Source organism: Peromyscus eremicus, chromosome X (genome assembly GCF_949786415.1).
Source record: "Peromyscus eremicus chromosome X, PerEre_H2_v1, whole genome shotgun sequence".
Classification (NCBI taxonomy): Eukaryota; Metazoa; Chordata; class Mammalia; order Rodentia; family Cricetidae; genus Peromyscus; species Peromyscus eremicus.
Genome location: NC_081439.1, coordinates 16,499,760 through 16,524,654, shown reverse-complemented (window position 1 = coordinate 16,524,654; position 24,895 = coordinate 16,499,760). Strand labels below are relative to the sequence as shown.

The window sequence follows — 24,895 nt, the reverse complement described above, 5'->3', positions numbered from 1 at the left end:
ATTTTGACTGATGTTCCCTCAGCTTGGTGATGCTTGAACTTCAGTTGTGGAGACACTTGCTGATTTGTGGATTATCTCCACAGGGCTAGGGGTGGCATGACTTCTGATTACACAGGGCAGCATGGAAGTGTGCAGGAGGTGGGGCTGAGGAGTTGCTCATTCTCAGATCTCATGAGCCAGGGTAGAGCTTGTAGAGTAACAGGGGATACCCTCTGGCCTCGTGAACCTCTTCGCACACAAGGCTAGAGTGTGGGCCAGGAACAGCAATTGGCAGTTGTGCATTCTCATGAGCTAGGTCTTGGCAGCAAGCACAGTTTGTGCTGGGGTTGGGGGCACACGATCTCTGTTCTCACAAGCCACAGTGCGTGCGGTGTGATAGGACTGCATGCTGGAGGTAGGAGGGGAACGTGCATCCTTATAGCAGGAGGGGATTCTGGCATGTGTGAAATGAAGCTGTGCAAACAGGAGATGACTGATGTTAATTCATAGTTGGGGTGGCTGAGGAACTCCAGCTTTGGCTAGGTAATGGCAGGAAGCTGGGTGGGGTCAGAGCCTCCTGGCTTTCTGACTTCTGGAGCAATAGCCTGGGGTGTGCTGACCTCTAGGGCAACGGCTGGGGGCCAAACTCTCTGTGTGGAAGGAATACTGACCTCTGGGGCAATGGGTAGGGGCCAAAGCCTCTGTGCAGGCATGCTAGCCTCTGGGGTGACAGGAAAGCCCAAAGGCTCTGCTGCTTACGCACACACACTGGCCTCTGGGACAAGGGGTGAAGACTATTTATTGATTTTAAGACCTTCTTTCTTCCAAGTAACAACCATATTATCTTTTTCTCATTCTGTTTAAGTACCTTATATTTAAATCTTTAATCTTTTGGGGGGCCTTTTCAAGACAGGGTTTCTTTGTGTAATAGCCCTGCTGTCCTGGAACTAGCTCTGTAGACCAAGCTGGCCTCGAACTCACAGAGATCTGCCTGCCTCTGACTCCTGAGTGCTGGGATTAAAGGCGTGTGCCACCACCACCCAGCTTCATTTTAATCTTAAACTCATTTTATCATCTCTCCTTTCTGGTACTCTCTTCCCCTAGATCTTCTTATGGCTGCTAGCTTTACAGTTTAACTCAAATACTGCTATTTGCTGGGTGGTGGAGCACACACCTTTAATCCCAGCACTTGGGAGGCTTTGTCTCTACAGGTTGATCTCTGAGTTCAAAGCCAGAAACCATATATCTATATATCTATTTATCTTATACACATATATTAGAGTCATGTTCTGGTCACCATGATTAGCACCCTCACACTCCTCTAAGATGTGATATGTTTTATTACTCAGATTTATTTTCATCAGAGATTATCTCTTGAGTTTACTTTAGTGAATTTAATATTGTTACATTTTGAGTGTGAAATGCTGTCTGGAGGCTTATTCACCAGTGATGGGTTTCTGGTTCATGAGTATATATATATTTTTTTTTGGAGCTGAGGACCGAACCCAGGGCCTTGTGCTTGCTAGGCAAGCACTCTACCACTGAGCTAAATCCCCAACCCCTCATGAGGATATTAACAAAATCAATTTATCATATATAATTAATGACATTGTTGGATGGTCGTAGATCCTGGGAGGTAGGATCTAGTTGTAGCCAGAAGGTGGAACTGCCTCATTATCTAGTAGGAAGTACGTCCTTGGATACGTACCTTTCAAGGGTTTATCTTACTCCTGGCTCCTTCTGGTTCTCTTGCTTCCTGGCTACTATGATGTGAGCAGCTTTGCCCTGCCACATGCTCGCCATCATGATGTTTAATCTCACCATGAACCTAAAAGCAGTTGAGGCCAGCTGACCATGCAGCGAAACCTGACCCATGAGCCAAGAGAATCTTTCTTGTAAATTGTTTATGTTGAATATTTTGTCATAAAAGTCTAATGAAAAGTCTAGTGTCGCCAGGCGGTTGGTGGCACACACCTTTAATCCCAGCACTCAGAGGCAGAGCCAGGCAGATCTTTGTGAATTCGAGGCCAGCCTGGTCTACAGAGCGAGATCCAGGAAAGGTGCAAAGCTACACAGAGAAACCCTGTCTCAAAAACAAAACAAAGCAAAACAAAACAAAACAAAACAAAACAAAACAAAACAAAACAAAAAGAAAAGTCTAGTGTCAATGAAAGTCTAATACAAATGTGACACGGGGATATAACTATTGTTGTCTGAAAGGATAGCTAGTTGTCTTAGCATCAGGCTTTCCCTCTAAATGATGATTTCAGTCAGTATGTTTTTCTCTACTATTTAAGGTTGAATGAGTAGATGATGGTGTGCTGCTAGTTTTATGTCAACTTGGTTCAGGCCAGTCATTTTGGAAGAGGGCACCTCAACTGAGAAAAATGCACCCACTAGATGGGCCTGTGGGCCAGCCTGGGCTGCGTTTTCTTGAGCGATGATTGATGTGGACAGGCTTGCCCACTAGAGCAGGTGCCGTGCCTGGGATGGTGGTCCTGGGGCTCTAAGAAAGCTGGCTGAGCACACCATGGTGAGCAAGTGAGTAAGCAGCACTCTCCCTTGGCTGCTGTGGCAGCTCCTGACTCCAGGTTCTTGCCCTGACTTCCCTGGGTGATGGACTATAAGTTATATGATGAAAAAGCCCTTTCCTCTCCCTGTTGCTTATGGTCATGACAGATTGTTAAAATTATTTTTTAGCTCAATGATGCTAAACACTGGTTGTATATAAAAAATCACATTTGGATGTTTTTTTTAAAGATTTATTTTTATAATTTTTAATTATGTCTATGTGTAGGTGCCCATGGGTGCAGATGCCTGCAGAGGTCAGAGGTGTCAGAGCCTCCTGGAGTTGGACTTACAGGTGGTTGTGAACTACCTGACATGTTTGTTGGGGATCAAACTCCAGCCCTCTGGAAGAGCAGTATGTGCTCTTAACCACTGAGTCATCACTTCAGCGCCCCAGATTTTCTTGGTGGTTATGGTGCTAGGGAACAAACCCAGGATCAGGGCTGGAGAAATGCCTCAGAGGTTAAGAGCATTGGCTGCTCTTCCAGAGGTCTTGAGTTCAATTCCCAGCAACCACATGGTGGCTCACAATCATCCGTAATGAGATCTGGTGCCCTCTTCTGACCTGCTTAAATACATGCAGGAGGAACACTGTATATATAATAAATAAATCTTAAAAAAAAAAAAAGAAAGAAAGCCAGGATCTCAAGCATGATAAGCACACACTAAACTAAATGGAAAGAGAGAGTGGGATATTAAGGAAGCTAGGGTTTGAGGAACTGGATTGTGGTTCAACTAATGAGGCCTGTCTAGAAGAAACCCTGGACTGATGACTGAAACACAGCCATCACCTTTGGTCACTGTTTAAACACATTCAGACAGGGAAGACTGATGCTCGGTTATAGGAACAGAAGGATTCTGGGAGCATAGACAAGTCATTCATCAAAACCGTACCAGCAACTTACACTTATTGGGGCTATTATTATATCTCAGGCACTACCAGAATGTGTTGGTCAATATAGGATAGGTACCTGTGACCACATAAGGATTCCTTACCATGCTAGTGGGAAAGAATGGGTGGATATACATATGTACATATAATATACATATATTATATATGTATATACATAATACACATAGAATATATATTATATATGAATATATACATATATCATATATGTATGTTATATATACATATATAATGTACACAATAATATACATATATATGTATATTCCCCCCCAACCCAAGACAGGGTTTCTCTGTGTCCTGGCTGTCCTGGAACTTGCTCTGTAGACCAGACTGGCCTTGAACACATAGAGATTCACCTGCCTCTCCTCCACAGTGCTGGGATTAAAGGCTTGCACCACCACCACCACCACCTGGCCACTGTTATATTCTTAACTTTACACACAAAAACTGAAGAGGCTAGATAATAGCAACAACCTAAAGGTGATGAATCAAACCTACACAGAACTATGTTATCTCATCTTGGGATGCAATTCACCAAATTTACTCAGTTCTATTCCTTTTGGGCACAGTATTGTACTTTTAAGTTTTAGAAGCAAATGTAGATTTTGGTCATATGCCATCGCCTAACTCAGTGGATGGACCTTCTATTAGTCTGAGTCCCAAGTGACAATGTGTGATACACTTGGCCTATCAATTTGTGTTAGACAAATACCACAAGTAGTAAATTTTTGCTGGGCCTGGTAGTGAGGTCTGTAATCCCAGCCACTCAAGAGCCTTGGGCAGCAGGATCATAAGTTAAAGGCTGGCCTGGGCTGTAAAGCAAGTTCAATGTTAGCCAGGGCAACTTAGATACTGTTTGATTTTCTGAAGAGTATTTGTGGGGTTACAGCTCATGGGAGAGTATGTATACCTTTGGTAAGTCCTAGAGCTATGGAGGTTATTAAAGCCTGTTCTGACCAATGCATTCTGATTTTTCTAGAGTTAGAGATTATTTATTTGTAAGAATTGAACAATAAAGTGAAATGTATGCAAGGTGCCTAGAACTTTCTGCCTCTCTCTGTTTGCTATTAAGGGACTAGGGGACTTTTGTATTTCTCATACATAAATAAAATTCAGCTGGGCTATGGTAGTGCACACCTTTAATCCCAGCACTCTGGAGGCAGAGCCAGGTGGATCTCTGTGAGTTCGAGCCCAGCCTGGTCTACAGAGCGAGATCCAGGATAGGCACCAAAGCCACACAGATAAACTCTGTCTCAAAACAAAACAACAACAACAACAACACAGAGTTAGGGCACCCCGGAGTTGGGGGTCGGCGTGTGGTGATAAGCTGCCAGCATCCTCGCTGTGTCCTTCTGGGGAAGAGGAAAGGGTCCTTTGGAGCTGGCACTTTCCAGCTTCCTGGGGGCCATTTGGAATTCAGTGAGACCTGGGAAGAGTGCGCTCAGAGGGAAACCTGGAAGAGCCTGTGTTACACCTGAAAAATGTGCACTTTGCCTCCGTGGTAAATTCTTTTGTTGAGAAGGAGAATTACCATTATGTCACCATATTAATGAAAGGAGAGGTGAACATGGCTCATGATTCAGAGCCAAAGAATATGGAACCTGAAAAAAATGAAAGTTGGGAATAGATCCTTTGGGAAGAATTTCCTCCATCAGACCAGCTTTTCTGGGCTCTCTGTTGTTTAAAAGAGCAAGGCTATGACCCATTCAGAGAGGACCTGAGCCCCCTGGACAGGTATAGAGGAGAGCACCTCGAAGGACAATTCCTTGATTAAAAAAAAAAAAAAAACTTTAGTAAATGGAAGATTCCATGTTCCAGGATGACTCCATTTTATCTACAAAGCCACGTGGTCCCCGGCTTATTTACAGTCTCCTAAAGTAACTCGAACCCTTGAGAAAATCTTCCTGGAATGTGTCACTGAGTAAGATGGATAAGGAGCTTGTGGTTAATTATCTGTACTACCTTAAGTTACTGTTGTTGGCTGCATGGAGACGAGTGTCACAGAATTTGTCTTACTGTTCTAATTCAAATAAAGGTCGGAACTCAAATATGGCTGTTCAAGTTTGGAAGCAATTTGCCCACTGCAAAATTCATCATGATTGTTGATGTCCTTTTTCCTTTTACTTGAAAAGAATTTTTTTGTTTGTTTGTTTGTTTTTGTTTTTCGAGACGGTTTCTCCGTGTAGCTTTGCGCCTTTCCTGGAACTCGCTTGGTAGCCCAGGCTGGCCTCGAACTCACAGAGATCCGCCTGGCTCTGCCTCCCGAGTGCTGGGATTAAAGGTGTGTGCCACCACCGCCCGGCTTACTTGAAAAGAATTTTTAAACGACTGTGTAACTAGAGAGATCGTGACAAGTGGTATGCTGTACTTTCCTGGTTTCTGACAGAGAACTGGGGCTGAATGTGAGACAGCTAAGCTTGGATCCCACTATTAAAGGCCAAGTCATCCGAATCTCCCTCTTTCTCCGCCTGAGATCTTGTATGTGTCCTTGTGTGTTGGGATTACAGACAGCAGTGCACTGGGTCTCCTAGTGTGGGGGATCTCCCAGGGGTCCTCAAGATCTTTGCAGGGCGCCAAGGCCAAAGGTTGGTTGGTTGGTTGCCACCCCCACTTCCCCCCTCCCCCCTCCCAGCAAATTGTCAAGTTTCTCTGTGTGAAGAGCTCCAACAGAGGAGTGTCTGAGACAGCAGCATGCGCAGGGCTGCACCTGTCTGCCGTGGAAGCCGTGGGGCTGCTCTAGATTTGAAGCTGCTTCTGGCTTTAGAGGGGTCTTTAGGTTTGGGAAAATCACCTTCTGGGCATAAAGGATCACCTCGGGCTTAGCTAATGTTAATAGCTGAAGCTCCTAACCAGCCCCCATTGATGAGCGCCCAGGCCAAGCCCTTGGCTTGCGTGTGCTCTCTTATCTTCCCTTGGTCAGGCAGAGCAGGGTTTTCTGGCTGACGTTTCTGTCACCAGGCAGTCACTGGCCCACTCTGCTGCACAGGCCCCCGGTGAGCTCTTGGGAGGTTTTCTCTGTCACCAGTCCACTCTGCAGCATAGGTGCCGTGTGAGCTCTGTGTCCTTTACTTTGGGGTCTTACTCTTTCACCAGCATTCCTGTTTCACAGCAGTTATTTATTTATTTATTTATTTATTTATTTATTTATTTATTTATTTATTTATTTATTTTTTGTGAGACTGTTTCTCTGTAGCCCTGGCTGTCCTGGAGCTTGTTCTGTAGAAAGGGCTGGCCTAGAACTCAGAGATCCACCTGCCTTTGCCTCCCAAATACTGGGACTAAAGGTGTTCGCCACCATGGTCTGGCTCGTATGGGTTAATTGCTTAGTAAAAACAATAATGGTGGGGGAATGCTGCCCACACCTCCTGTGCACAGCCCTGGCAGAGGGTTGGAGAGGGCTGTTGCACAGTCCAGAGTTGGTTTGTTTGTTTGTTTGTTTTTGTTTTTTGTTTTTTGTTTTTTTTTTGGTTTTTCAAGACAGGGTTTCTCTGTGTAGCTTTGCACCTTTCCTGGATCTCGCTCTGTAGACCAGGCTGGCCTCGAACTCACAGAGATCCGCCTGGCTCTGCCTCCCGAGTGCTGGGATTAAAGGTGCGCGCCACCACCGCCCGGCCCACTTTTATTTTTAACAGTCTCATATCTCAGGCTGTCTTCCAACTCACTGTCTGTAGCTGAGGACAACCCTGAACTTCTGATCGTCCTGCCTGAGCCTCCCTGATGCTAAGATTGGAGCTGCATCCCTCCTCATTCTAAGTGGGCTGAACATTTGCCTGGCAGCTGCCTGGTGCATGATTAGTTTCCGGTGGTTGTTTCGGTACTGGGCTTTGAACCTAGGGCTCTGCACATGATGAGGCAGCGCTGTAACAGGCTGCAAAGGCAAGAGAAGCCAGCTTCTTCCCGTCAGGTCAGCCACTGAAGAGATTTGCCAAAAGTGATGACTTTCTTGCCGGTGACTTTTTGTTCACTTTGCAGGTAGACTCTGTTAACATGCATTCGATTTTTAGGTGTCAATAAACTTTCCTCATTAAAAACAAACAAACAAACAAAAAAAAAAAACCAGAGTTAGATTTCCAAACCCACTTTTCTTACTTGTTAGCTGTGTCTGACGTAGGGCATAATTGAATGTTTTTGCTCATGTAAAGTGGGGATGAACTTGCTTTGCAGAGTTCTTTGAGGATTAGAGATAATTTGCCAGGGCCCGACCCTATGCTCAGTACAGTCTTCAATAAACAGCAACTTTTAAAAGCCCAATGTCTAAGATTTCTTACTGTGGAATTCTGAGACTCAACACCCAAAGACGAAAGGCTAGGAAAAGACAGCTACAGCTACGATAAGGACCCTACATAAAACAAGTATGTTGGGAATAACGACTTTCATTTAAAGTGTTTACCAGCTTCGGCAGGCCTCTAGTCCTCCCCTTTTGGTTCAGCTGTATCTTCTTCAAAGTAATTTATTTTTATTTTATTTGTATTAGTGCTTTGTCTGCATGTATGTCTATGTGAGAGTGTCAGATCTTGGAGTTAGAGACAGTTGTGAGCTGCCATGTGGTTGCTGGGAATTGAACCCGGGTCCTTTGGAAGAGCAGCCAGTGCTCTTGACCACTGAGCCATCTCTCCAGCCCTGGCTATATCTTTTTTTATAATGTTTACATACATGGCACAGAGTGCTTAGGGCAGCTAAGCCAGTGTCATTCAGCAGAAGTAGTAAGAATGCCCTAGAGTCTTGGCTTTAGATTCTGTTCCAAGACCTCTATTGCTCGAAGGTTACACAATGTTTTTTGTCCTCTCCAAAGCCCAATTTTACAAAAAAGATTTATTTTTTATGTATATGAATATTTTGCCTGCATGCATATGCATGCCTGTTGCCCATGGAGGTCAGAAGGCATTGGATCCCTGGAACTGTAGTTATGGATGATTGTGAGCCGTGTCACGTGGGTGCTGGGAACCAAACCCGGGTCCTCTGCAAGAGCAGCAAGTGCTCTTAACTGCTCAGTCATCTCTCTCTAGCCTCAAAAACCAATTTAGTTAAATTTTATTTTTTATTTTTTTTGGAGCTGAGGACCGAACCCAGGGCCTTGTGCTTGCCAGGCAAGCGCTCTAACACTGAGCTAAATCCCCAACCCCAGAATAACCTTTTTTTTTTAAGGTTTATTTATTTATTATGTATACAGTGTTCTGTCTGCATGTATGCCTGCAGGTCAGAAGAGGGCATCAGATCTCATTATAGATGGTTGTGAGCCACCATGTGGTTGCTGGGAATTGAACTCAGGACCTCTGGAAGAACAGCTAGTGCTCTTAACCGCTGAGCCATCTCTCCAGCCTAAATTTTTTTTATATGTATTGGTGTTTTGCATGCATGTATATCTGTCCACCACATGTGTGCCTGGTGGTACCTGGGGAGGCCAGAAGAGGATATCAGATCCCCTGAAATTGGAATTACATTTGATTGTGAGCCATCAACTAGGTTCTGGGAATCGAACCCAAGTCCTCTGGAAGAACAGCCAGTACTCAACCACTGAGCCATCTCTCTAGCCCCACAAAGCTCAATTTAAACACAAATGAATACTGTTTCCGGATGAACATTTACACTCAAGCTTTGTCTTTTTTTTTTTTTTTTCTTTTTCTGCCAGCATCCTTTCTGCTTCAAAAGTCTACAGTCTACATTGTAACAAAGAATCTGTCCCAAAGTGCTTTGGCACCAGTAAGAAATGAAGACAGCGGAGAGTCCCTCTCTGACAAGTCAAGCTGCAGAGAAGACTGAGACCAGGCCAGCTGCCTGGAGAAGCAGAAACCAGCCAGGCTGCCTGGAAGAGGTTTAGACCAAGTGAATCACCCGGAAAGGACACCCTTCAACCTGCTGAGCTGCCTAGACGCTGTGCAGTGGGCTCCAGGTCCCCAGCTCTTGTGAGCTGTTGCCGCTGTTGGGATGGGCCTTGGCAATATAGCTCTCTTGGATTCATTTCTCCTGTAAGTAACCCCAATAAAACTCATTAAGTTCATTAAGTTGAACTTTGGTGCTCTCCATACTTTGGTCTGCTGTGGACTCCCTATCTGTGAGTAGGTATTTCATCTCCCCAGGAAAAGTCTTGTGATACACCAGGTATTACCAACTTAATTAATGAGAAGTGAACTTTATTCTCACCACAGTGGAATATGGAAGAATGTAAAGGAGGCTAGAAAAGTCGTCAAGAGTCAGCCAGATAATGAAGGAGTCGTGGAAGTTTTTGTGCAGTGTGTTAGATGGATATATTCTCTTTTGTTTTATTTTATTTTAGATTTATTCATTTTATTTTGTGTGTGTGTTTGCCTGCATGTACGTCTGTGCACCAAATGCATGCTTGGTGGTGCCTTTGGAGGTCAGAAGGACTCAAATCCCCTGGTTTCAGAATTACAGATGGTTGTATGCTGGGAACCACACCCAGGTCCTCTGCAAGAGCAGTAGTGCTGTTAACCACTGAGCCACCTTGCCAGCCCCTGAATATATTATTCTGGAAGCTCATTAGCATGGTAGGGTAAAGCAATGGTCCTTAACTTTCTACTGCCATAGAACCCTTTATAAACTTTAAAAAGAGATATAGGCCCTTAAAAGCAGAAAAGGTACCTTTGCTTACAATTATCTGGTTAGGAGGAAGAATGAGGAGCAAGTGCAACAGTCAGGAGAGATACGATGAAGGCTGGACTAAGTCACAGGACTGAAGACAGGAATGAGTTAAAGAGCTGTGTGTCACCAAGAGATTTGGTCACAAAATTAAGAAGTAAGGGAGAGAGATGAATCTAGGTTAACATCCCATAATCTAGTTTGGAGAGAAACAGACTTCAGAAGGAAAGATGGGTTTAGTTTGGAAAATGTTGAGTCAAAGGTGCTTTTGGGACATCAAAATAAAGAAGTTAGCCAGGAAGCCAAACATGCTCTTCAATTTTATGTTTCACACACAGGGTCTCTTGTCGAGATACTCTACAGACTCTTAAATCTGTGTAACATTTCTCAATTGAGACAAGAATAGCCTCCATTTGCAGAAAGGGATTCAGAGATGGGGGAAGAAAGCAAACTTCACACCAAATCAGTTTACATTTTTTAAACTAAAAGAATAGACTTTTATTAAGCGCTGTAAGTTTCTTTCCATCAGCATTAACAGAACAACAGATCAAATTCCATCACAGAACTCCTGAGACATTCTCATCCCTTTCTGAGACATTTCCAATAAGTCCTGCAGTTTCCCCCAAGAAGCAGCCACTCAAACTTACATTAATAAACTATGGAGCTTTTGTGGTGAGGTGGGCCAAAAGGCAGGGAACTTGGAATCTGGGAGTGGCAAAGAGAAATACGTTATCCATCCACTAAACACACTGTCAAGAGCACAGGAAAAAAACAACAACAAAAGAATTTACCTTTGTCAATAACATCATTTATCAGGGAGCACTAAAAAATCACTGACTCTTTGCAGTTAAAGTTTTTTTTTTGTTTTTTGTTTTTTTTTTGTTTTTTGTTTTTTAATCTAGTACGTTAGTCTAAAAATAGAATAAAATAAAAGGTAGGAAGAAATTCCCTTCTGGGAAGTAATTAAAATGAATTCATCAGATCTGGCAGGGGTATGAGAGATTAATAAAATCTGAAATATTTAACTTGCTTCATTTACATGAAAATTCACTAGCCATTATTTACTACCAACACAGACAAAAAAGTCATCTATAAAAGTACAGGGACAATGTCAAAAGCTGAAATGGGCACCCCAGCATAGGGGATGTTTAATTTTGCTTTTAACTTAGAAAAGATGATTTTTTTTTAAAAAGTGACATTTTCTTAGAACATCAAAATATCCTCAGCCAATACTGAAGATAACCAGCACTAAAAGGGAACAGGTGCACTGAGCTATCTGTACCAGCAGACTACATCAATAAGAAAAGAGAACGTTACAAAAGAAGCAGCCGAAGTGATGGGCAGGAGGACAGGGGGACACACAATGGAAGAGTGAAAACTTACCCCCCGAAACCCCAAGAATATTTAGGAAATACGCATCCGAAAGTGAAGAAGTATAATGATTAAACCTTTAGTAGAATTAGACTAACTACTTTAAACTGTGGTCTACTTGTACTGTCATTTCAAAGGGTGGGGCGGTTAGAGGCTGAAAGGGTGGCACTGTATACCCACAGGGGCCTTCTAAGGTTTCAAAGGACTGAATCATCAGACCCAAAGGGCTACTCTCATTCTTTCTATCCTACAGAAGCATTTTTGCATCCCCTCCCCCTAATACCTTGTATTTTTTTTTCCGTGATGAAAATATTAGGGTAACTTGGCCAACAATGTCAGAAAATCCAGATGGAGGCAAAAATTAAGTGTCCCTAGCCAAAGACGGTGCCATTTCTTGGGCTTCAATTTACCTGAAGTCCTACCCACATACAATGAAAATGATGAAAATGAACAGAAGTCTGTCCGGACTGGTCATTTCAAAAAGGTAGGAGGCACGGGCTGAGCCAAAGACACAAGGCAGAAGAACTGCAGGACTTTGGGGATCAGTGGCCGTACAAAACCAGGTTTGGGGTGGCTTTTGTTGTGTCCCTACCAGGTAAAGCAGTCATTTTGGGGGGTTCCAACATGACTTTGTCCAGTAATAATCAGAAGTAGATCCTCAAATGGGTCCAGGAAAGGTCTGCAATTTGTCTTCCAATTAGAAAACATTCATTTCTCAGCAATGAACCCTGGTTTTCCTGGCTTTTAAATCGTGTGTTTTAGGAGGTACACTGAAATCTAGGAACATAACCCTGTATAGTTCTTTCTTGTAACTTCCCAAACCTCAAACACTGAATCAAGATAAAATTCAACGTTGGAAGTAAGCCACTTGTTTCGTCCTGGGCCCGGCTAGGGAGAAGCAGAGGTTGATGGAAGGGGGAAAAGCAAGTCTTTTGGCAAACTGGAATCATTTCTGTCAAAGCAGCAATTTTACCTCTCACGGTGAATGGCTACAAAATAACCCTTCATGTTGTGAGAAGGGTGTGAGAGTTAACAATACTGTCACCTGACTGTGTCAGGTGGACTCATGATGCACACAAACAGCAACTGAAGATACTCTACTATTTAACTCCAAGTACTTCCTACTCAATATTTGTCCATATATCTAACCATTCACTCACTCAGTGATTCTGGTTGCTTTTAGAGCTCCAAAGGATTCATCCTTCTGTGGCTCAGAAGGTGATTCTAAGCCATCTACCTTTTCTATGAAGTCCTTCCCTTACTGGATATAAAAGTCCTAACCTTCAAGGTATTGTGAAAGGATGAGCAGGTCCAAGATCAGAAAGGGGACCAAATTAGGGGAGCTCATTTCAAAGAGGAAGTGTATACTTTTTCTTGTTATATACAGCCAGGTACATAATCTTGCCACCTTTATTAGGTGTATTTAAGAAATGTCTGGGCAAGGGGCAAGGCGTACCTGGACTCCTGTCCCCTGAAAATTGTCAGTTTTCTTAAACTGGGCTAGACTCAGTTCTAAAACACTGAGGCATTTTAGTTTCTTGAGACAGAATGGGCAGGTAGCAAACATAGCCTTCTGGTTGTCTGGAAAAAAATCACCAAGGATCTGTTGTAGGTTAAGATGCATGGTTGTTTTTTTCCCCAAAAGAGAGAACCCTGCTAGGAGTCTAGCCAGTTATATTCTTGTAGAAACGATATTTCTTGGGCAAGAATATCAAAGTCCAAAAGGAGATGTGTGTGGCTAGAAGCCTCAATTCCTGAATGAAGATACACTACTAGTTTGTTACAAGCCATGTTTCCAGCCCTTCTATTTTGGCTGCCCAAAATGAGGGAAACTGGAAATCAAGGTTTTCTTAAGATTATCTCCAGCAAGGAGGAAGAGCCTTTTTATCCTGGGCAGATCTTGGCCTCGCAGGGACTGAGAATCTCTTATAGAATCCTTCTCAAATCCCAGGCCAAGTCCTCTGACATCTTCCTTGCAAAGCAAATGAAAAGATCCTGTAGTCAAAATGTCAATGAGTAAATGAAACGATCTAAGCATGTAAAATCAAATTGTCCAATTTCCTCACATCTCCCCACCCCATCATTCCAGTGCTAGTTTTCCCTCCTTAGATTCATGTCAATCAAGTCTTGCCTGAAGCCAATTTGATCCTGGAGTTCCACAAGAAATTTCTTCCAAATTGGCTGAAAGCCCTTTCAAATGGTAATCACTTCCTATTCCTTTTCTATCTCCAAACCTTCATAAAAAATGTGCAACTCTTCCCAATCCCATTTCAACCTCCTGTTCTCACCATATGGGATGTGAGGGCTCTGTTCAAAGTGAAGTATTTGTTGTTCTGAACAGGCAATCTCTGGAAAGTACTTTGTGTCTGATTTAGAGTAGCCCATCTTCTCATAATTGTGATAGGCTGTGACTTAGCAAGGATTTCAGATTTAAAGTACGGTCTTTGAAACCCACCATTCCATAGCAGTGGAAGCATTTCTGGGAAATTCAGTAAATCTTCTGGAACTTTACCATGTATGTATGTGTATATATATCTGTATACACACATTTATATATATAAAATATGTATAGATAAATAGATCTGTCTCTTATATAAAGGGTATGTGTATGCATATAGATACACACGTTCATATATACACCCCCACACACACCTATACACATGTACACACACATAGAGTCTTTTGAGTCCCTTTTGTACTCAGTTTCTAACATTGATTCCCACCCTTTTAGAGTGTGGGCAGCAGATAGTGGGTGAACTGCACCATAGCTTCTATTTTATAAACAATGCACTGGTTGGGAGGCAGGAAAAATCTGCCCAGTACTTTTCTGACTCACTTGAATCTCCCAGTACAAAGGCCATTGTAGTTTTTTTAAAGTATATAAAATAAAAAATTAAATAAAATAACCCAAACCAACACTGTCTACTTCCCTGAAAACGTCTACCTATCTGATTGTCAGGCCAGAGCTAGAGGTGGTACACAAGATCCTGGGGTAGGCGAGTTAGGGAAAGAGAAAGGAGGATAACGGCTAGGTACCGAGCTTCCATCACCTTAAAGACAAAAGCTCAGGAAGCCCTGGGCAGCTTCCCTTCAACCCCTTACTGATCATTTGAGTTTATAAGTGAGTATCACATTCAATACTCAGAAAACCAAAGCCAGACCGTACCCATCGTACTTCTGGGAGAAGATCTGCTTTCTGGTAGCCACTGCCTCACTAGACTTCCAGGAGACAGAAGGAAATATTGGTGCTATGGATTTGAGAATCTGAGTTTAGTCTTGTTGCTAGTCATCTTTAACCAGAAATCTCCCAGGCTCTCTAAGTCTGGAGCTAGAGAAGACAGGGAAGCAAAGATGGATATGATAAATATGTATTCCCTTCAAATCCTGGCTAAAACTAGGGGAAACATCTATCCTCCTCTAACTTGGGCCTAGAATCAGAAAAGTATAGTTTTCTCCTCTCCCTGACAAGTGAAGCTGGCTTCAGTTTGTCATTCCTCTTTCTGCTGGGCCACAGTTTCTAGCTCTTGCTCCTGCACGGGGTTCTTCTCTCCATTCTTCACGGGGAGGCAGTGGTCATCATTATTACACACGGTACTGTCTTTGGATAAGGCGCATTGTGATGGAGCTGGAAGATGATCACTCTTCTCTTCCATAATCAATGTGCTGTTGTTTCCATTCACCTGGGAGCGGGCCCGACCTGGATGAAGCTCCACGGACTTAGAAATTGCATCTGCAGAGCCCTGTCAAAAACAAGAGGTACTTGGTGGAAATGGTAATCCCAAACTGCCTGGGCTTCCCCAAGCATGTTCATAAGTTAGCCTGAGAAATTCTTCAGAAACAGCAGGAAGCCTAAAGGTCATCCATTCTGATACTGTCCTAAGAATATCAACAGCAGTGATGATACAATGACACAAGTACCACTCACATAGCTTTAAAGCATATTTTTCTAATACTTAGAGTGACTGAAATAGTATATACTATCATGCTCCATTTACTGATGAGGAAGCGGAGGCACAGGAAAGTTAAAATAACTTGCTTAAGATAGACAGTAGTGCAGCCAGGAATCTATTTTAGGTGGGTCAGCCTCTACATGCTCAACTGTCAGACAACACTGACTAAATACTGACAATCAGAAGAGCAAATTACAAGTAAAGAGAAAAAAAAACAATGGGGGAGAACTCAGAAGCTCTACTGCAGTATCTCACAGTTTTAAAACGGATACTCTTTGCTGTTGGAAATGACATGAACTGCGTGAGCCTGCAGCATAATGCTGACTTTCCATGACTGTTACTAGAAATAGTGATGTTACTAGGAAAAGTGACAACTTCTGGTTCCTATGTGGTTAGGCAGCTCATATATTCTGCGGTTCATTTTATGGATAAGACAATAGAAGCTCGAACAAAGCAAAATGATGTACCCAAGGTCCCTTGCACGCCTAGACCTTTTTACTCTTAAGGCCTTACTTTATAATGAGATATAATAGATGCTCATAACTGTTGAATTTTGGTCAATTATAAATAACAACTAATTTTTACTAATTGCTTTCTATATTCCAGGGTCTATGCTAAATTCTTTACAGATATCATCTTATTTAATCATTATAATCCTGTAATTTTCTCATTTTACAAATGAGGGAAATATGGAACAAGTTGTCCAAGATTACAGAATTGAAAGGGCAGAACTTGATGCAAAATTAAATCACTTTGCTCCAAAGTCTGTACAACACAGTGTTTGATCACAGGCCCTATAGATGCCTTTTCCTTCCCCCTGAAAATCAGGTCACAGCCCCTGGCGGCTCTCCTTTGGAATACAGTTGAGAAAGCATGCTGCACTGTGGCCGTGAGGCTCCTCTCCTGGCACCTGGAACATAAGTTTATGATCCTATCTGTGGGCCAGGCCAGCTTAGGGCACTTGGTATGAATGAAGCTTGCCTACACTCCTGAAAACACTCTAAGAATCAGAGACCCCTTTTGTTTTCCAGTTTTGAAAGGAAACCTCCCCCTCATCAGTCTCTCTCTGTCTCCTTCCCCTTTCCAAGGCCCTATTATGGCTGCCTTTGGCCAGGATGGTATGTCTTCTAATAAAGCTCATCTTTGGACCTGAAGTCCCAGTCTCCCTTCCAGGGCCCCATTGTCTAATAAAGCTCCTTTGAACAGTAATCTCATCTCAGCTCCTTTCCATGAACCTGCCATTTCTTTTTTTAAGTTACACCACACAGGGGCTACTAGGAAGTGTTGCCTAAGAATCTGAAAATACAGTGGAATTAGTAAAAATCTACCCAATGGGTGGAACTTGTCATCTGATGGATTCAACAAAGAAATAATATATTATAAATAAGTGACTTAAGGATTTAAAAACATATAACACCAAGCCCTAGGAATTAACTTAGGAAGATGGAGCTATCGTATATGAGCATTATATAAGCTGGAACAATTAGTTACTGGAGGAATCCTGAACAGAACAGCTGTGGAATATTACTTTAACTATGTAAAGATGTGTTGCATTTGTTTCACCTTGCTCGCCTAAGGTACCTGAGTGGTCTAATAAAATGCTGAACAGTCAATGGGTAGGCAGGAGAGGGACAGGCAGGACCAGTGGGCAGAGAGAATAAGCAGAAGGAGAAATTTAGGTTTGGAGGTGAGAGAACAAGGAAATGCCTGGGGCCGGCCAGCCAGCCAGGCAGCCGCCAGGCAGCCAGACACAGGAAGCAGGGAAGTGGGGCATACAGGAGGAAAGAAAGGTAAAAAGGCCCAAGGCAAAACACAGACGAAGAGGTAATAGGTTAAATTAAATTATAAGAGCTAGCTAGAAATGAGCATGAGCTAAGGCTGAGCATTCGTAACTAATAAGCCTCCATGTCATGATTTGGGGCTGGTGGTCTCTTTCTGAGAAAGGAAAATCAGCAAGGCTGTCAAGAGAGCCAACAGCAGTTGTGTCCAAAGAAGATGAGGTAAGTAATAATGAAGTTCATGTAAGCATTTCTATGGCCATCTTACCTCTAGAGAAGATAGTAGTGGCTGAAGTACTCTGAGCTAGAAGATTCCTTAACACCCTTGTTTTCTCCCTCTCATGAAATAGAACAGTGTGGACTTCATATGTTCCTACAACAATTTAATGAGCTACTCCATGTAAAGCACTTAGAGTCTAGCATGCTCTAGAAACTCAATATATGGGCTACACGGCAAGAGCCCATTTCAAACCCCCAGCCTCTACCCCCCAAACCAAAGGAGAACTAAATAAATAGTAACTAACTTCACTGTTTCTGTTTCATGCCCCCAAGCAAATTACTGATACCATGACTTGCCCTTAGAGAAAGCAAGTTCTGGTAATAATGGTTCGGAGCATGTGCACGTGAGTCAGCAAAACCTGGCTTGGTTCTGATTCTGGCTCTAGCAATCAGAATTGCTCTGTTGCATTGGAATCCATATAGTATAGGACTTTGGAATCAGCTGGCTCAAGATGGAATGTCAGTTCTGAAAACTGACTTAATTGATACATTGAGGTGAGATACTATTATTCCTCTAAGCCTCAGGTTCTTCCGAAAGTGGGAAGTAGTAAATACCCTACGAGGTACTCATGTGGTTTCAATGACTTCATGTGGTAAACATGAGTGGCAAAGAGTATGTGTGCAATGTGTCATCTTAAGTATTCCTTCTTATCATAAATCAGTACTTGGTTCTCATTCATTTGCCACTCACTCTGGATAGATCCACATGGCTATTTCTGTGATCTTGTTAGTATGAGTCAATCACAGAGAGAATATTTTTTACATACTAAAAATAGAAGGTTTTTTACACTGCATGCTACTACTTTATGGGTGTTTTCTTGGGTGACTACTTTTCCTTCTACACACAACACTTTCTATCTTATTGACCAGTTTCTGGAGGAACTGAGAAACTTCAAAACATTCCCAAAGTCACTGTTCTGTGGTTTTGGGATGCATTATGGAATGCTTTGTGTGTAGGGGAGGGGTTAGTATTCTCGTTCCATTTTAGGTTTAAAATAATACCAAACCAAACATTAAATAGTTGGTTTATTTATTTATGGTATTTATTGCAAGACAGGGTCTCATTATGTAGCTCTGGCTGTCCTGGAGCTCACTCTGTAGACTAGGCTGGCCTTGAACATACAGAGATCCACCTGCCTCTGCTTCCCAAATTCTTGGATTAAAGGCATGAGCCATTATGCCTAGCTAAGAGTTGGATTTATTATTGATACAGTGAAGGATGATGGTATACAGGAGAACAGATTTTGGATTAATATCTGATGACATCTTGGCATGGTGGCACAAGCCTTTAATCCCAGCAGCTGGGAGGCAGATGCAGGTGGATCTCTGTGAGTCCAGCCTGGTCTACAGAGAGAGTTCTAGGTCAGCTAGGGCTACCTAGTGAGACTGTTTCAAAGAAAGAAAGAGAGAAGAAGACAGGAGAGGAGAGAAGTGGAAAGGGGCCAAGAAAGACAACTGGTATTTATCTCTGGCCTCCACACACATATGTGTTATGCATTCATACCTGGCACACATGTGCACATACACACACAAGTCAAAGATGGTGATGTATCTCAGTGATAGAGTATTTGCCTAGCATGTGCGAGACCCTGGGTTTAATCTCTAGGAACAGACACACACACACACACACACACACACACACACACACACACACACACAGTAGAATAGTAATGGTTCCATCTCCCATAAGGCAAAGGTCAAATTTTCTAAGCACCTCTGTTGGGCCCGCAAAGCTCAGACAGGCTGCAGACAAACTAGTTGTTAGTGTCACTCTGGTCCCTTCTGGCTGGACGCAGCACCCACTATACTAGGCACAGGTCTTCAGGACATTGTACCTGGTTTCTATTGTGTGGCCTTTCATTCAGAAAAAAAGGGAAGAGCCTCTGCAGCCCTGTGGGAACAATTTAGGGTGACAAACGCTTACTGGGAAGTAGGCACTGAAATCAAATGCCTGTAAAAGACATGAGACCTGCCCCCCCCCACCCCAGACGGCTCAGTTTTCCATGCCTCGCACAATCTCTTATAATTTAACCAAAAGGGGCAAACGGTGTCAAACCAGCTTGACACCCTCAAAAGAGATACTTACTTGTTTATTTCCTTTTTTGTGACCTTTGGATCCTCTACCAGCCTGTTCTTTTCCATGCCTTCAGCAAGAGGGAGAAAAGTGACCATGAGAACATGTAAAGCCCAAATCCCATCTTTACCTGGTTAACTACTCATCTTGAGGAAGAAGTTTAGTCTTGTAAACTTAGATGACTCTCTTTAGTACTGCTCCTGCAAACCTCTATTCCTATCATTTCTACGCTGCACTGAATTATTGTGTGTTCCTTGTCTTCTAGCACAATTTTTAAAAATTTTTTTAACAAAAGCAGGGCATTTGTTACACATTTGATGAACCAGAGTTACAGCTGATTTCAAGTATGGAAAGTTGATTCATACCTCTTACCTTCACAGAAGGACTCAATAGCTGAGCATTTTCCCAAGCATACCAGGACTGACCCTAGCTCATAGCAAGCCATTCAAGTACATACCCCTTTCCTGGCCCACCGACAGAAACCACTTGCATGCCAAAGGATCCTCGACTTCTAGAAGATCTGCTGCCAGCCCACTGGCCCACCACCATGCCAGCAATTTCCAGTTTTCCGCCTTGGGGTGGGATTGGATGGAGACCTGCGAATTGAAGAAGAGCAGTGGTGAACGGCAAGTGCCAGACAGGGCAGGAGCTGGAAGCAAAGCGCTAGACAATCTACCTCTCCCTCTCGGATAAGAGTGTGATAACAAGGGAAGCAAGTACAGAGGAGGGGAGTGAAGGTCTCGATAGCCACTTTAATAACTGGGGTCTAAGTCATCTTTTTTTCCAACTGTATAGCCTGCCACATAATAGGAATTGGTTTAGAAAAATGCTTTTGCTGGCCCCAGATACATTTTTCCATTTTTAAAAAATCCAGAATTTCCATATATGCATATGTGTTTTGCTCAATCCTTTCACCCCATTCCTTTCGACTGTAAGTCATCACTTATTCTTCTCATCACCTTCCTCTTTCAACTTCACCTTCTTTAAAAAAAACCAAACCACTGAATCCACTTAGTGTTGCAAGCGTGTGAATGGGTGGAGGACCATCTACTGGAGCATGGGAAGCTTCTGAGGCCACATCCCTGAAGAAAACTGACTCTTGCTCCTCTAGGAGCTATTGGTCGCCAATAACCACTCAGCTGATGGACCTCATGGCCCCTTCCCCGGCCCACGAGGGGATTTTTGCCTAGCTTGATCCTGTGAAGGTCTTGGGCAAGCAATCACAGCCACTGGGAGTTCACGTGTGCAATAGCTCTGTCATGTCCCGAAAACAGTATTTCACAGCAGTCACTCACTACCTCTGGCTCTCACAATCTTTCTGTTCCCTCTTCTGCAATGACTCCTAAGACTTGGGGGAAGAGAGCACGCTACAAATGTCCCAGTTAGGGCTGGGAACTGGGCATTGTCTTATTTGTTCACACTGACTAGTCGTGGGTCTCTGTATTAGTTTCTATCTAGTGCAAATAGAAGCTTCTCTGATGAGGGTTGACAGATGCACTAACCTATGGATGTAAAGGTAAGTACTTCGGGAGCAGCTTAACATATGTCCATTTGGAAGAATAATAGTAGTAAGTAAATCCAGTCAGAAAGCAGTAGTTGGTTACTCCCACAGTCTCCATGCCATCACTGTATTAGTGGGCACATCCGGCCAAGCCCAGTCACTATTTTAGCTTACAGGGGTCATAGCTGGGTAAGACTGCTGATTACTCTTCTCCCCAGCAGTCTGCATAGCATCTTCCAGCACTATGAAGATAGCTAGCAGAGATGAAGCTTTCAAGTTGGTACTGGTTTAATTTCTCCATGTACTATGACTCAAGTATGTGGTATGTTGAGTAAAAGGGTCTGGGTAACCAAAATCAACAGCAATACCTTGCATTGTTTTGGGACTCCAGGAGACCCCACTGACCAACAACATGTAAAGAAGTGACCCAAATCTGGCAATGCACTTTTTGTTGGCTAGCCTATGTTGGCTAGTAGTTGTATGAGAGATGAATTACTCTCCAATTATAGGGTAACTCCACTTAAACTCTTTTTTATACATGTATATGTTTTAGGAAACTTCTACAGTAGTGGGTTTCCATAAGGCTTTGTCAAAGGCTTTAGTGTTAGTTATCCTTCTCCATACCTTCTCTTCTCTGCCCTCAAATGAATTCTTAAAATGTACTTATTGGAAAATTCTAGGTCAAACCCACTTTCCATACAAAAGTGCCTCATTATACAATAAAGGATTAGCCAGATGAGTAAGCTATATGAAAAAAATAAATATATAATTAAAAAGCTAAGACTTGATGATGATCATGGTGCACAGCCCCAATCCCAGCACTCAGGAGACAGGAGCAGGTAGATTGCAACAAGTTAATGCTAGTCTGGTTAGAAGAATGTGGCAGTTTGAATATGAAATATGCCCCACAGGTTCCTATGTTTCAACAGTCGGTCCTCAAATGGCAGTGCTTTTGGGGAGGTGGTGGGGCCTTTAGGAGGTTGACCTTAGCTGGGGAATGTGTGCTACTGGGGGGTAGGCTTTGAGGGTTGTAACTGGCCCCATTTCTGGCCTGAGTTCTCTGCTTCCAGATTCACAAAGATCAACAAACATAAAGAAAACAGGGCTGGAGAGATGGCTCAGAGGTTAAGAGCACTGGCTGTTCTTCCAGAGGTCCCGAGTTCAATTCCCACCAACCGCATGGTGGCTCACAACCATCTGTAATGAGATCTGGCGCCCTCTTCTGGCATACCGGCATACATGCAGGCAGAACACTGTATACATAATAAATAAATCTTTAAAACAAAAACAAAACAAACCACTGATAGGGTCCAGCCCACATGCCTTCCTTGCCATGATATACAGTGTTTCTTTAAAACATGAGTTAAAATCTCCCTGTCCTGTTAGGTATTTGGTCACAAGGATAGCAACAAAAATGAACCATAACAGTTATAAAAACCAAGAACAATTCAAGACAAGATAACATGATTACCTCCTGAAGACAGGAGATTGCAATTGTGTGTACGTTCATGAGCACAGTTGAATTTCATAAGGTAGCAAGAAAGTTCTAGCTGGGCATGGTGACACATGCCTATAATCCCAGCACTTAGAAGTTAAAGACAACAGGATCATAATCTTTAAATGAAAGTGAGATCCTAAGGATTTACTACTCTTTTTTTTTGAGACAGGTTTTCTCTATGTAGCCCTAGCTGTCCTGGAATTCACTCTGTAGACTAGGCTGGCCTTGAACTCAGAGATCCACCTGAGTCTCCTCCCAAGTGATCCGATTAAAGGCGTGTACCACCAACATCCAGCTGCACTTCGTGATTTTTATTGTGTCCTTTTAGAAAGGCAGGAAGTGCAGGCAGGAGGCTTCTGTGATCCATCACTAGTTTAGGCAATGGTAAGAATTTCTCAAGAACTTGGCCTTAATTAAGGCATCTTCTGAGAAACACACAATACAGTCAACACACACACACACACACTCAGAGATCAGTTAAGTCAGCTTAAAGGGATGGAATGGTTGGTTCCTTAGTCTGTAAGACTTGACTACATAGGGGCCTTGTAGGTGGAGTTTTCCTGTCCTGGGAGCTGCTTCCAAATTACCACATGAGACTTATATTAATTGTAAATGCTCAGCCAATAGCTCCGGCTTATTACTAACTAGCTCTTATATTTTAAGTTAACCCATGTTCCTTATTTACACCCTGCCATGTGGCAGTACCTTTATTAGCATGGCACATTCATCCTCTGCATCTAGCTGTTGACCCCTGACTCTGTTCTTCCTCTTCCCATCATTCTCAGTTTGGCTTTCCCACCTTGCTGCCCAGCTACCTGCCTGTCAGCTTTTTATTAACCAATGAGAACAATACATATTCATAGTGTAGAAAAGGATTGTTCCACAGCAGGGCCTGACTTCCATACTGCTCATGTAAGCCTACCCTTGAGCTAAATATAACTGCTGAGTTTTGTGACCCTAAAAGACTAAGTTCAACTTCCAGCTTTATTGTTTTTAAATGGAGGTACAACACACAATACACATGTTCAACAGCAAAGATACACTCACCTGATGACAGATTCTTGCTATTTCATGTTAAAATATCCCTATTGAAATACCCTGGTTCAGAACTGGGGATGCATGTAGCTCAGAGGTAGAATGCCTGCCCAGAATATTTAAAATCCTGGGTTTGATCCCAACTACCACACACACACATAAAATCGTGTTTCACCAGAAGCAGGTTATTTAATATATCAAGATTTTAGCTGCCTGAATCATGCTTGTGTATTCCTTATTAGGCAGAAGCTTGGGAGTCACCATAATTTATATATACATGTATGTGCTTGTTTTCTCTACTAAGATGTAATTCTTTGGGGTGTGTGGATGATAAAATTTCTTTCCATGCTTTTGGAGCTGAAGGTAGGCAGTGTATCAGGTCTACCCCTAGAGTGAATACAGCTACATCAAGCTACTGTCATCTTCCAGTACTGGGATGTACTTCCAATACTTTCCCACAAACACCTTCCTGCAACTGCTCATAAGGAATGGATGAACTAACAGCAACCACGAAGATCCAGTTCATATAAATTATAACTATCAAAATAATGAAATGACAAGTGATTCTTGGTTTTGCATCAGTCCAGACCACATAAGTTTGGATGATGAGAATTAGTCACTGAGAACTGACCACCTCTATTGAGAATGGTCTTGGATTTCAATGGACTTTCTTCCCCAGGATACACTGATAGTTACATTTGAAACTATTATACCACAGCGTGGAATTCAGTAACTGGCAGTGAACTGGATGGTTTATAACGAAATCAATTAGATGACACCTCATTCTGAAGTACTGACCTGCAAATCCCCGACTCCTTGCTTGAGGGGGAGGCGGAAATGAGCCCATGGCTCTGGAATAAAGAGAAACAGGATAGAGAGAGGGCACCATGGGAGGCACAAACGTAGGTGACGGAAGTAGAGCAGAAGGTGGTGGATGATTCATGTTGACGCCTTCAAGGATGCTCTGCCTCATCTTCTCCACTTTGCTTGCCAGGTCAGCCTTCAAATGAGGAAGAGAATTGGTATTGTTCTGAACTTGCCCCATGTTTCACGCATAGTATTGAACACTCTAGGCACATTCTCATAATTCTATTTCCATTATGGGAATTGAGTCCAGAGTGAAAGGCTTCTAGACTCCAGCCTCAGGAAACCCATTTAGCATCAAAGCACCCACTCTTCACAAGATACCTACAATACCAGAAGATTAGTTCTGACCAGCAACTTGTGAGGAACATTATCTATGGGGATGACAACAAATAGAACAATAAGGAATCAGGAAATGGTTGACTGCATGGCCAACAACTGGCTAGGTTATTCTTTTAAGGGGGAGGTAACAAAATCAGGTAACAGAGAAA

The 24,895-nt window shown here is 42.8% G+C and overlaps 1 protein-coding gene across 2 annotated transcripts in view; it reads right to left on the bottom strand.

The window, feature by feature from the left end:
- Positions 1-14,420: 14,420 nt before the first annotated feature.
- The window catches only part of Fam120c (family with sequence similarity 120 member C), a 125,698-nt gene continuing 115,223 nt past the window's right edge, over positions 14,421-24,895 (bottom strand). The window contains exons 13-16 of one of the 2 annotated variants that reach the window (XM_059250142.1): positions 24,339-24,540; positions 19,964-20,102; positions 19,519-19,576; positions 14,421-15,165 (exon numbers count right to left, since the gene is read on the bottom strand). In XM_059250142.1, coding sequence (XP_059106125.1) covers positions 14,914-15,165; positions 19,519-19,576; positions 19,964-20,102; positions 24,339-24,540 — 651 coding nt within the window. In that variant the 3' untranslated portion in view covers positions 14,421-14,913. The remainder of the gene's footprint in view (positions 15,166-19,518; positions 19,577-19,963; positions 20,103-24,338; positions 24,541-24,895) is intronic. The other variant, XM_059250143.1, reaches the window with a different exon arrangement.